This window comes from Chanos chanos, chromosome 1, assembly GCF_902362185.1.
Source record: "Chanos chanos chromosome 1, fChaCha1.1, whole genome shotgun sequence".
In the NCBI taxonomy this organism is placed as follows: Eukaryota; Metazoa; Chordata; class Actinopteri; order Gonorynchiformes; family Chanidae; genus Chanos; species Chanos chanos.
Window position 1 is genome coordinate 42,662,086 of NC_044495.1, and position 14,055 is coordinate 42,676,140.

The 14,055-nt window shown below is 42.8% G+C and overlaps 1 protein-coding gene and 2 non-coding genes across 3 annotated transcripts; all 3 read right to left on the reverse strand.

The window, feature by feature from the left end:
- Window positions 1-5,801: 5,801 nt before the first annotated feature.
- Window positions 5,802-12,069, reverse strand: cmasa (cytidine monophosphate N-acetylneuraminic acid synthetase a). Its single transcript, XM_030781344.1, has 8 exons — window positions 11,702-12,069; window positions 11,393-11,535; window positions 10,241-10,396; window positions 9,821-9,954; window positions 9,381-9,475; window positions 8,881-9,052; window positions 7,320-7,485; window positions 5,802-6,951 (listed from the first exon to the last, which is right to left on the reverse strand). Exons 1-8 carry the CDS (start codon window positions 11,917-11,919, stop codon window positions 6,773-6,775), a joined length of 1,263 nt encoding a protein of 420 aa, XP_030637204.1. The 5' UTR covers window positions 11,920-12,069; the 3' UTR covers window positions 5,802-6,772.
- On the reverse strand, window positions 10,595-10,735 carry LOC115827071 (U4 spliceosomal RNA). The gene has a single exon (XR_004025824.1). It is a non-coding gene; the product is annotated as a U4 spliceosomal RNA (small nuclear RNA).
- Window positions 12,070-13,211: 1,142 nt separating the features above from the next.
- Window positions 13,212-13,352, reverse strand: LOC115827082 (U4 spliceosomal RNA). Its single transcript, XR_004025835.1, has one exon. It is a non-coding gene; the product is annotated as a U4 spliceosomal RNA (small nuclear RNA).
- Window positions 13,353-14,055: the final 703 nt, after the last annotated feature.

A 14,055-nucleotide genomic window follows, 5' to 3' on the forward strand; every position in this document is an offset into this window, starting at 1 on the left:
AGGGCTTCTTTATCCTCCCCATAAGAAGGTTTCAGCTTTCGATGAATTATTTAGCGCGGTCTGGATGTTTTGTTGGTTTTTTTTAGGTGCAGGGTAAAGTCACCTTGGTTGCACTTGTCTTGGCCTGTGGCTGGACAGCCACATATTGTTCTTGTGGAATTTGAGCCATGAAATACAAAAAAATTTGATCAAACCTATCTCTCATTCCTTCTCTCCATGTCTGTTTGTGTGATTTTGCTTTGTACAGAGACTAAAATAAATGTCTTTGACATTTCGCTTGCCAGAAACAGGCCTAACAAAAACATCATCGAATCCCAAAAGGTTTGGCTAAAAGGCTTCTCTGTGGAAGCACAAAAACAAACAACAACAACAAAAAAAAATAGGCAGCATCAACGACGCATCACATTCAGCTGGTGAATCAAAGGTCATTTTGCTAATGGGCAACAACATGCCGGAATGCTCTCTGAGAGCTGCCAAACGCACACCTGACCTCCTGTTTTTCCCGCTTCGGTTCTGCTGGGAAAAAGTTTGAATGACATGTTGCAAAATGAAAGACTGTGATGGAAAGACTATGATGTTTTCAATACAAAAATCACATAGGCAAATGAGATTTCCACACTGTGATTTCCTGCACATCCCTTTTAATTGTCTGTGCCTTTGGGACAGAATCTCTGAAAAGAACAGAGATTATCATGTGTTAATCTGATTGTAACCAGGTTAAAAAATGTACATTTGTTTTTTTATTATTGTATGAAACTTCACCAAATCCTGACATGGTTGCTATTGTTTTATGTTTGTACGTAATGTGTTTATGTAATGTGTTTAACGTCAACACTGAGTTGTTGCACCTGTACTGCTTCTTTACTGTACTGTAGTTTGTAGTCGTCATAATTGCGTTGCTCTCAGTCTGCGGTTGTTGAACTGACGAGAGGTACGCAAGTTGTACCAGTTAAATTATAAAAGTGTCTTTTTGGTGATTAAAAATGAGACAAATGTTACACAATACATAATTGTTACACAGCCATAATTGTATATTTAAAGTTAGTGAACATGCAAACATTTTATCATTCAAATACAAATGCTGTAGTTTCATATTTTACACAATATATGTTAGACACATGTTTCCTGTATGCTTTTTTTCTCTAACAGGGTGCTGATGTCCTGTGTGTGCGTGTGAAGGCTGCATGTCAAAGGTTTTTTTTTTTCGTTTTGTGTCAATTTGTGCAAACGGTATCCCTTCTTAAATAAAAACACAACAACCAGAATCATCAGTGTGATCATTCCCGTCAAGTTAAGCCGACCATCGAAAATAACGCAGATTACAGAAACGAAGTTAATAGAGATACAGATAGAAGATAGAGACACAACCCCGTTACATGATTTATTCTGATTTCATCTGAGAACCACTTAAATTACCCATAATCTCTCTTAGGGCCCCCCAGGGCATCAGGTACTCCAGCGGAGTAGAGCAAGGTTAGTATCCCATCAAACCCCGTAACATGTTTTACCATCTTCTAGGACCTTTTGTACACCACAAACCACGTACCATCTGAACAAAGCTGAGGGAGAGAAAACCATACAGGCACCTGTCAGAGATCACAAACAGTGAATGGGAGAGAGACCATGACCCACTGAGTCAGGGGAAGTTCACTGTGTCGCTTTAAATTGCTGGCTGCACTGATAAGTGCTGTGGAGCCTGGATCCAGACTATGACACTGCTTTAACTGAGGGTGTGACACAAAGGAACCTCAAAATGAATTTCAGCTCAGTCTATCATTCCAGAACATTCTCTCATTAGTGACATGGCAAAAAAACCACCACCACCAACAACAACAACAACAAAAAAAACAGAAGTTCAGTAACGGGGAAAAAAGACTTGGTGTCTGGTTGTTTCTGTCTGTTGTCCCCTCAACCGTTTAAGGATCAAGGAGACAGAATCTTTGTTTATGTTCACAGACAAGTAACCTAATTACACAATATTCATAATACAAACCAAAAACTGAACTAATATAGAGTCTAAATGGGCCTTCAGCAGAAAACAGTAAACATTTAAAGAAGGAATTGTCCTGGGAGTGTTCTGTGTCTGTGTTTCTCATCATAAAGTCCAAAGTCCACTCCAAAGTCCTATGAGAGTTTTTATGCCTTTTAATGTTGAGGATGGTGCAAAATCCAAAAATCCGCAGGCCATTAGAGGGAAACAGCCTGTTCTGCTCTGTGACCCGTCACCACACACACACACACACAGAGTGATGTAACTGATGTCATGCCCTTCATGGACAGTTTGCTTCACTACTTCCTCCCCTCCCCTACCCCAAAATACTGTATTTTTGGAGAATCCATCTGAGCGAGGAAAGGTGGGGGGCGGAAGTAAAGTGTCCACGAGGGATGTGAAATCAGTTAGAGTTCAAATCACTGAAGCAAAACTACTTAATTAACAAAGCGGACTTGGCGACATGCTTTAAGCCTCCAACGTGTAAGTTAATTAGTCTGAGGGTGTAGATTCCGATTTTTTATATTCCAGTGCTCTGGTCCAGTCAGCAGTAGCCCTCAGTCTCACTGCTGGACTGGTCATATTCCATTAGTAATATCATGACCTGGCTTATTATGTCTGTGACAGGTTTGAATGTGTGTGTGTGTGTGTAAGTTTTTAGTAAAATGCTTTGAGTGTGCCATGCTTCAGTGAGTTCTATTCAGGTGGATCACCACTCTCTCTCTCTCTCTCTAAATATATATATAAAGTGTATTGGTATATACATGAATATTGAACAGTAAGGATGAATTCATTTTGGAGAATGTGTCCTCAAAGCCAAATGCCTTTAAATGCCCTTTCAAGTTTGGTTGTGTACTCTTGTAGTGTGAGAGCATGACATGCTTACAGGAGTCCCAGGAAAGTGAAAACCTTTTTGCAACGTTCCACAACACTGAACACAGCGCTGGGCAAAGAGGCAGAAAAATGGGAGGTGCTAGGGTGGAGGTGTCACTGGCCTCTGATGAAATCGGAGCTTCTTGGAACTTAAGGGAAGTGCTGACCATCTCACCGCGTGGGGGTGTAGTATTAAAACTAACACCATCTCATCATTAAGGCAGGCAAGTCACAGAGGTGTGTTTATTAGAACAAGTCACAGAGGTGTATGTATGTGTGATAAGAACAAGTCACATAGGTGTGTATCTGTGATTAGAACAACAGGGTCATTTCTGGCAAAAACGTCAAGTGCATTAGGTCACCTCAACACACGCAACACATGTGTGTGTGTGTAAAAATATAATAGAATATATAGGCTCATCTTCATGTTCCCATATGTATCTATACACATACATAAACACTTAAGTAACACATGAGGAAGAGCATATTAAAAGCAGGGGCTTCCACACTGCGGTGGTGTCTGGACTAATTAAACAATTAACATTCCCGTCACTGAATTGTCTCATGAACATGAAAACGCTGATGTAAGCAAGATGTTGGGGCTGTAGACAGCAACCAAGGAAGCGCTCTCCAGTACCATGGTCTTCAGTGATTGAGGTTTAGCTGTTTGTTGGTCAAAATTCAAATCAAGAGAAACTTCTCCACTAAGAGAGATGGTATGGCAGATTTTGTGCAAGCGTGTGATGGATTGAAACAGAGAGGTGCCAAAGCTGCTCCAATGTCTCGGCAACGCTCTGTCACACCTACAGGCAGAATCAATCACGGTACTTTTACCCCCCAGCACTGGTTTTCACACCTCTCCCTGCTCACAAATAGCCCCCCCTCCCCCCCTCAAGGTTCCTGTCGGATTTGACGAGGGGTCTGATGAAGGAGCAGCCAGGTATTGTGACAGCTGGGTGCCGACACTTCATCACTGTCAGCTCCCCTGTCCCCCACATGGCAACGGCAACATTACTCAACCCTCATTCACGCACTCAGGATAGTTATTGACAAACCACCTCCGACCTCTGACAACTTCTGCCGTTCAGCTTATCCCTGGGGGGGTGGGGGTGACAAAGCACACATTCAGTTAACTAACATCGCCCAAGCTTCACCTCTCCAGCCTCCATCCACTGACCTGCGCTCTGTCTCGTTGCTGGATGAATGTCTGTGGATGGTAAATGAACCTATGAACTCTGACATTACATCTAATGTGTACACTTCTCATTGCTGCATGTCAGAGGTACAGAGAACAGAGAACAAGACCACAGCTTGACTGAAATAAAAGATATGTTCTTCTTTCAGACTATGCCGATAAGAGCAGTCATCAGAGAAACACACAGGCAATAAGTTTTGAATTAATATAGAAACCACACGTTTCACATGTTACGAGTTTGGGATGCAGGCAACAGCGTTTAAAGAAAAAGTAAATAATGAAAGCGACGCGACAAATTTAGATTCTTGGCAACTGATAAAGCACATCCTTCTCTCCACCCTCATAAAGTCAGTCTGGTCCTTCCCACCTGAGTCCCCATCATAAAGGAGAGAAGATTGACGAGTAAGATGTGACTAGAATCAGGCGGTGAATCAGTGAATTTTTTTTTTCCCCTCAGATTGTGTGATGTGGGACCAGCAGGAGGGGTGAACTCTTGGGGCTCTGCCAATTCGCACGTGCACCTGCGGCCCCCCGGTCCCTGGTGGGGAGATATTGATTTTCTTTAATTGGCGCTGGCATGCCCCAGCTTCTGCGACACGTATGGGGTCACCTCTGAATGCATCGACTTGACGTGTTCAGCCTGCTCTATTAAAACGCAATCATGTTGACTTGCGCTTTCGACGGCGTGGTTGTTTTTTCTACAAACAAAATGAGGATATCGTCAGAGTGGCTAAGCCACCATTAGAAACTAACGCCAAAGTGCGACAAAATGTAGTAATGTCAACAAAAATGGACTGAACAAATTCGATGCATTTCCCTGGTGAAAAGCAGTTCCTGAAACAAAGGCAACTGGAAATCCTTTACTATTTTTTGACCGGTTTTGTCTGTTCAAGCAGTCATGAACGTCCTTGCGCGTTGTGTTCATGTTCTCTTTTGCACTTTAAAAATAAAGAGAAAGCACTAAATCTCTGGACAATGTCACACACAGAACTCTTCACTGCTTGTCAGAGATAATGAGAGGCTCACTTGGTACGGCAGGTTACTTCAAATGGTTACAGCTTCCAAGACGACAGAACTCCACTGGAAAAAAAAACAAAAAAAACATTTAATGAGACCCTTCTGCAGATTCGCAGAATTACAGGGGCTCACCTTTTCATTTTCAAAGTACAAGTTCTCATCTGGCTTTCTTCTTTATTCTAATTTTATTAGGGAGGAAAAAAAGAAAGTTGTAGTAAGAACATTGAAAACACTGCCATACCACAACCCAGTGTGCACACAGCTCCCTACAACAGTGCTGAGATGTGAGTTTACCACCGTGACAACTTAACTGACTTCACCCCTGTGTCAAGATTGTACAGAGATCAGGAGTCATCGCAACTGACACAATTTCTTGTGGATACAAAACTGGATCTGATGAAAAACAATTAAACATTTATTAAGCATTGCTGTCAGTGTACCAGGGACCATTGTTCAAAAGGCCAATTATAGACACAAGGTCAAAGCAAGGCACAAAAGGTCAACTCTAGGGCGAGGGTCAGATGTGCCTAACACCCCTCTGAACAAACCCATGTGGGAGATGAAAGAGGATGCTCGCAAACATGGCGGCAGTGGAACTGGTATGTATTTTGAAGAACAGTGCAAAGTTGGAAAAAGGGGGAACAAGGGTTGCCATGGTGATGGCCTACAGCATCACGTGGTTGCCTAGGCTGCAAGCTGACTCAAAAGCACACGGTAACACAGAGGTTCTGTTGTTCAGAATGTGGTTTATTTAAAGTATGAATGAAGAACATTCATGTTTAACTTGCCCCAAAATTATGTGAAACAAACAACTCGCTGTAAAACTGTAAACTTCCATTACCAGACTATAAAGGTTTCTTGAAAAGCCATGCTTCACCAAAAAACAGATTCCTATAACATCACTTCATAACCAGCTACAGCTGTCCTCCACAGTACAGCTATAATGTTGATTTATTTTTATACCTGATTTTCATAAATACACAAGACTTAGATCACCTTATTATCACATATCTTGTTTTTGTAATTAATGACACCCACTCCCAAGAATTCATAATTCTCTATAAACACAAATCCAGCTAGAAAATATCACCCTGTTTCAGACACTCAGCAGTGGGAAAAGAAATCATTCATTCTTATCTATTTTAGTGTTCAAATGTACAGTTATCACATTCACCGGTGGGTTTGGATGTGAGGTGCAATGGTGCCCTCTAGTGGTGGTCCATCCACAGGCACCCTGACTGAGCCCAGTTTGGGTACCTTTTCTTTTAAACTCGAGGCCAATCCAGAATAACCCCCTATCTCCTTTCCCTGGTCAAGAACTCGCAGACCCTCACGCACTGCTGTGAATCTTCCTATCACACATGTCCCTGGTCACTCTGACTAAGGAGAGATCTCCGGTGTTAAGTCTATCCCATTATAGCTGCGTTGATGGTAACACTGGTCAGACTCGGAGCCAGTGTGTTTTCCCCCTCATTTCATCTGGTTATTCTGCTCTAGTTGCAATCCACCTGATGCAAATTAAGTATCAAACCTTCGTTTGAGAGTGTGTGAAGTGTATCGTGTTCGGGGGGGAAAAGAACATGTGTGAGATCAGTGAAAACTTGGTGGGGAAAAAAAGACTAAATGAGAGGTTCTGGTTCTGAATTGGACTGAGAATGTGATCAGGAGTTTTCCCCTCCGATGTGATCTTGCTCCATCTAGGACTTGGCCTCTTTCTTCAGCAGCAGGATGTGTTCTGCAAACTCCCGCACAGCACCACAACCCGCCACACTGTGACACACGTATTTGGCTCTGTTTAGAGCCACCGTTGGGGCGTCTTTGGGTACTGCACTAAACCCTGCAAGGTTTAGGCACTCCACATCTGGTTCATCATTACCTGACAAAGAGAGAGAGAGAGAGAGAGAGAGAGAGAGAGCGAGAGAGAGAGAGCAAATAAAATTTCAAATTCCAATTCAAATTTCAAATTAATCATTTCTGATATCTTCACGTCATAATCTCCAGACACAATCCCATAGGCCCGACAGATGCAGTGTGTGGAAACGCTTTGACTACAGAGGGCTGATGTTTTCCCTTAGTGTGCCAACGATGCCTGACTGTGTTAACAATGTGCTTGACCGTTTCAAGAACAATTCTGAGGGTTGGAAAAAAATTAATCTGTTACCACAAAAAAAAGTGACTTTGTTAATAAGTTATTTTACTCTGGCTCCAGTCTGACAGACTGAACATGGATCATTATGAACTTACCCATGTAGGCGACCTCCTTCCACCCCAGTCCTCTCTCCTTCATTATCTTCTCTACCTCCTCCTTGTTACTCCCCACAAACTGCCTTAGTTCACAGCCTGTCCTCTGGGCCAGCTTATCAGACAGGGCTTTGGGCAGCAGACTCCCACTTGACATTACCAGAATCACCTGGAACAGACAAAACTGCTCATCTACTAACACCTATGCACAGACGGAACAACACAGTCTACTTCACAGGAACAGAAAGCATACCCCCAAAAGCATGTCACCAAAATTCTGCCAGGCTGCATTTTCTTCTATTTGTACACAGTTAGAAAGCCTCCTGAGAGGCTTCCAAAAACTGCCAGTGCTGACTATATTTCAAGGCGTCACTGCGGGATATAGTTATAGTTACAATACTGCCACTGCACAAAACTGGTTTGAGAACACTTTTCCACTAGGACGGTGCTCGTGCCGGTGCCGGTGCGGAGCCAGTGCTGCCTTGGTGCCTTCTGAGAACCGGACCGCATTTCCACTGGTTTAGGAACCGAATGCTACGTAGCGAAAGTTTGGGTAGTTTCTGTAGGGAAAAAATAATGTCGGACAGAACGCATCTGCTTGCTTTTTATACATTTACTTTTACGCTAGGCTTCCACACAGCGAAACACCTCACAAATTTTGCCCTAAAACTTTTCGCTCTGGGGGCAAAATTCATGAAAATAGTAAGTCTGTCACCTAGCTCAAAAGTTTAAACAAGTGTTTCAATGAAGGTCTGCAGTGGTCTATTTGCACCAGCCAGAGCCGAGAGAGAGAGAGTTTTTTCTACCGCTCTGGGTCCGACTACGTTCATGTAACATGTAAACAACAGGCCGTGTTGATGTAGACACAAATTGTTGCCTATACATCTTTTAATCATATACATATTTTCATGCTACATATAGCTAGCTTTTTTTCAGTGGAAAAGCGCGGTGCTCGATTAGGCACCGGCACCGGGTCAGTGGAAAAGGAGCTCAGAGGGAGTGGCCACAGGTAACCCAAATCACCCCCTCCCCCATGCAACCTGCAGTTTTACCTTTTTGGGAGGAAAATATTACTCGTTCTGTCTATTTTCTACACTGTTAGATCATTTATGATCTCCTGACTATCTAAAGCTACTTTTAATCAACACAGAAATTCATTCTGGCTGAATATCTCATTACACACAGGGAGAATTATGACTGCTGCCTGTGTTTACTATCTGTTTTATACCCACTGTCTATTGTCTTGTAATTTATTGTATGGTATATTATATTCCTCTTGTATCTACTGTCAAATGCTGTGGTATGTTAGAGCTGACACAGTGGTTCTGGAGGATAATTAATAACATACTTAACACCAACCAGGCACTAATGATCAGAACTGTTTTAAAAAGTCCAAAAAGGGGATGGTTATTTGTTCTGTTTGTATGAGTCTGTCTGTGATGTAGATGGGAGCATGTAAACAACTAAACGTAGAAAACTCTGTTGACTGGGTTTTTGACTTTAGAGAATAAAGACCAGGGTAACAGGCTGGGCAGACAGAGGTAGTGTGTGCACTGGGTGGTACCTCCACGTCCCCGTTCTGGAGCATGGCGATGCCAACATTGTCACGAACGCTAACTGACACCATCTCTTCTCCAGCCAATGACAGGAAGATCTTCCCATCTGTCAAACAGCCCGACACACCACACAGCAACAGTTTCACCACCTCTGGCTTGTCCATGCCAAAGTACCCATACCTGAGGGAACACACACACACACACACATCACTCAGTGAAATAAATAAACGCACACCACTAAATCATGGCTTATCCAGGCCAAAGCAATCAAGCCAGAGGACACACACACGTGTGCTCACATCACTCAGTCATGGGTGATACAGTGTGGTGGTAGAAACTAAGGGAAGATGGGAGCTGTCCAGGTACATTTTGAGTTCAATGCCTGATTCAGACTTGTTGATTTACATGCTACATGCAGGCATCGGGTGAGGGTGGGGTTGAGTAAAAGAGAAGATTCGTTCTTTCTGGTGGAGGAGAGAGGGTGAGAAAGCTCCGGTTTTCATTTTACCTCAGTACCCGCTGTTCAGCCACAGGCCAGTCGATGTCAACGTCGATATCTACACTATACTCTGGTCTCATCTCAAAGTATGCCATCTTCCCTCCCTGCAGGGGGAAAACACACCAGCACAAACAATCCAAACATTCACTGTCCCAGACACATGGAGGCATGAGGACAGGCTCAGTCAACTATACTTAAAAGTACATATCCTGTTGGATAACACACAACGGCTCAGAGCACCAAAAACAATTGAACACCTTGATATCATTAGCGTCTGATTAGAGCTCTTAAGTAACCAAGACAACATGCTGCAATTATCATATCTATACCACAGTGTGGCAATGGGTTAAAAATGAATCTGTAGTCTAAGCCTTAAGGAAAACCAAAAGCCACTTCATGACATCTGGAGCTGGACACACATGAAGAAACGGTGCTGTAACTGAGCTGACCTGCAGGAGGCCCTTCTCTATCAGGTCTCTGGTGGCAAAGTAGAACGACCCGTTTTCACAGAGCTCCCCGGGCCAATCCTGCCGCCGAGGACGGCGGGACGGGTCCAGGTTCAGGGCCTGCGTACTGGTACCATCTGGAGAAAAGCAAATACAAGGCCTCAGATAACCTGAATATAACCTGTGACTTGTCTGTCTTATGACCAAACACACAAACAAAGGATTAACAATGAAAAAATGAGCGTAGACAGCTTACGCCCCAAAGCCAAACATTTATTGCTTAAGACTGAACACACCAGTTTGTCAAGTGTAAACCAGTCCCTAGTCAGAGGGAAGAACTGAACACCATAGTGGTGGGATCAGCATCTATCAGGCTGTTAAGAGAAAGTATTTCAGGCGTGGTGAAGTCTCACATGTACCAACCTCCCTTCTTGACCTCCTGCCAGCGGAAGTGGTGTTTGCGGACCACAGAGAAGACAGACTCATAGCCCTCTTCGGTGATCATTTCTAGGGCCTCTCTCAGGTGATGTGGGTGCAAGCAGGGAGAAGTCGCCTGGATGTTACATATAACATCCACTTCTGGCAGGACAAACCAAACATAGGACTGTCTATCCATCTTATATTAAGTTCTTTTATGAAGACACTTAGAATTTCATGTTTATCTTCAAACACACACCCACCAATCAAAACACACCACCACACCTCAGACAAGAAATTGTACTAAGCATTCAATAGCCTTATAAACCAGCAGACAACTATTTTTAACACGAATATCAGTCTCCTTAGAGACCGTCAAAAATTGCCAGTGCCGACTATATTTCAAGTCGTCACGGCGGGGTATTGGGTAAAGTTTTCAACTAGCAATAATCGCGCCTCGGATAAACCTCATAGGCTACGATACTGCCACTGCGCAAAGCTGAAACTTGTAGAATGTCATGGGGGTGGGAACCTGGAGAACACACATCACAGTAATGGTTTCATAAACTGAACAACTACATCTGGGCAACCAAACAACGTCTTCAAAAAGAGCACAGTCTGCACTTTGAACGATACGATAACTATGACTATTGAATGAATTTAAAGAAAAAGTAAGATAAAGTCTAAAAATGTGGCAATGAAACACAGAACACACTGAAAGCTGCACTGCATTGTGGGACACTTGGCACTCCAACACTATGGTTTGTTTAAGCTTCCTGGACCCAGCCTCTCTCTGATATATGCATAACAATAGCAGAGCAGCTGGAGGGCCGACACAAATCAGACACACACTCAGTTCTCTGAGCGGCTGGTCAATCCAGTTCTACTCAAATCAGTCACTGTCATAAAGAACAACATTCTCCACGTCACAAACCCTGCACTTGCGTCACACTTTTTTTGGTCAGTTTTATATCAGGTCAGTTTTTGGTTTACTGTGTGGGTCACAACAATTCTGCTTTTGTTTTAATTTAGTAGCAATGCCAAAGAGTAGAATTAACAGACAATTAATCTTCTCAGAGGCTATTTAAAGTGGTCATCCACAGTTTCAAAACAGGTTTCTATCACTGAACCGTGACCATGTTGTTAGGGGTGCCATACCTGGTTTGAGTCGGGCAAACTCTTGGATGGTTTCCAGTGAACTGGAGGAGTCTTTGGAAACCTCTGGACTCCTGCGGTGCACCTGTGCACCCCAAGCTTTTGCCACCCTCTCAATTTCATCATGGTCTGTGGACACCCATACACTGAGAGGAAAAAAAGAAAACAGCACTCCCATCAAGTAATGATAATACTTTACAGCACTGAAACCTGTACTTCATTCATACAGAATGGATACACACAGAACATCTGTTCTGAACCAGATGTAAATGTCTAATATTTTAAATACGTGAGTTGTGCAGTTTTAGTCACCTGTCAAATACTTTGGAATCGACGGCGGCTCGAAGGACCCATCCAATGAGCGGAACGCCCGCCAGCGTTTTAATGTTCTTCAGAGGGATCCCTTTACTACCGCCCCGTGCGAGAATTAGAGCGGCAATGTGTCTCTTTCCAGCAGAAACACCCTTCTTGATCTTCACGTTCAAATCGCTCCCATTGCTGTCTTCATTGCGTTTCCTTTTCGAAGCCATAGGCAAATCGAATGTTGCATATGCGAGAAATGTCACGTGCAGCGATACGTCTCGCAACTTAGACAAAGTAATTCTACTTGCCTAATTCACGATAACCATGAAGTGTCAGACGGAGAAGCTTTTTGTAGTTCACACACTTGTATACAAGCCCATTTCGTTAAACAATTTCTGCGGAAATCGGACACGACCACGTCTTCACAATATTTACCGTAACACAAGGACAAATCGTGCCTAGCCATTATATAGACGCTGAACGCAATGACGCACTTCGCCATGTCGAACTAACGGCACTCTCTAGCTCATGCTGTTATTTTTACTTCAACACTCCGACCAAACTGTGGAATAAAATACTACAAAAGTGGGCATGTGAACTCTTCTGGGATCTGGACATTTCCTGTTCACAAACTCTCGTGCATTTACAGTAAATTCGTTTGGTGACGTCAGGATTCACCACCAAAAAAGCTATTTGTCTTAATAATCTAGTTGATATGTAAGTTTAAGGGTTGCACACTGTAAGGAGAAAGACATCACTTAACATTTCTCCAATTCGAGTGGACTTAAACACGTGAAGGGAAAAAAAACTACGATCATAATAGCTGGATACAACGGCTGCACAGTTTTACATCGACTTCATGGCTGTGTCCGAAATGGCATATTACATACTACTCGCATACTAATTATGACGTAAAAGTAGTAAGTAGTATGCAGTACGTGAAAAATAAAAATTTTGCAGTACACGACAGTTACCCGGATGATGTACTACTCTGGCGAAAATTTCTAGTATACATCCCGAGCTCACTTCGTCGACTACTCCATCCCATGAGGCAACGCGGTGATTTCCAACTATCAAAAAATTTTAAAAACATGGCGGACAGCGACAGAACCAGCTTCAACTTCAACTGCAGCTCCGAATATAAATGTATCAGTTGCGTATTTTGGTGTAATAAGTCTTCATATGCTTTCTTATAGGGCTACTTTTGATACATATTTGTGGTTGTCGTGTGTTGTTCGATTTTAACAGAACAGATAGCCCAACCCATAGCAAACGTGTAGTACACTACACGACAGTTCTCATAATTGCGTATCATACCGTATACTAGTGTGTGGAGTGGGGCGCAGTACGCAGCGTATACTAGGCTAGTATGCCATTTCAGACACAGCCCATGTCTGTACTCCGTCGTGAACCCTCACATAAGCACTGATATTAGAGATACTCCATCGACAAAACTACCACTTACACCATTACAATGTATTTTATTTCTCAGATTCTTCCTTTGTAACAAAGTTATCAGTCTCCTTAGAGACCGTCAAAAATTGCCAGTGCCGACTATATTTCAAGTCGTCACGGCGGGGTATTGGGTAAAGTTTTCAACTAGCAATAATCGCGCCTCGGATAAACCTCATAGGCTACGATACTGCCACTGCGCAAAGCTGATTTCAGAATTGCAGTCAGATGGCATTCGTATGAAGAACACCAGAGTCACCAAAATGGTTCGTTATCTTACACTATTTAGTTACTAAACTCAGACATTGTGGCATAATAAAATAACACGGCATGTTGTTGAAAGCAGTATTCGTTCTCCCGATGAGCATATATAAAGACACAAATGTATAACGTTAGTGCTAGCCGAATTGCATGATGGGATAGACATACATACCAAGAACATATGAGATGTCATTGGCTGAGTCCGAATTCGGGTAATGAAAACGATATTTTCTCTTATATCAGCGTATTTACTGCGTACTAAGGTTTCGACACATTGTTGGGTATGCCGTGTTTAACAAACCGAATCGCAGTCAGCAAAGTAATACCTAGCCTATGCGACAAACCGTCGTTAGAAGGAGCACCGCAAAGCACACACAAATGTGGCAGTTCATTTTAAAATTGCTTTATAATTATAAACGTCGTACTCTTAACATGTCGTTTTACTTTACTTTGTGGTGTTAAAGGGGCTTTTTGAGTTTGCTATTCTGTGTAGGTTTGGTTAATTGCTCCGGGTAACATTTGCCCCTTTATGGCGATCTGGGAGCAGCTGCCCTAGCAGTAACCTATAAACACCACCGCTTTAAGAGAGACGTCAAAACTGATGGTAGATCTGTGAATACTTTTAAATTCTGACACATTCAAACGGACCA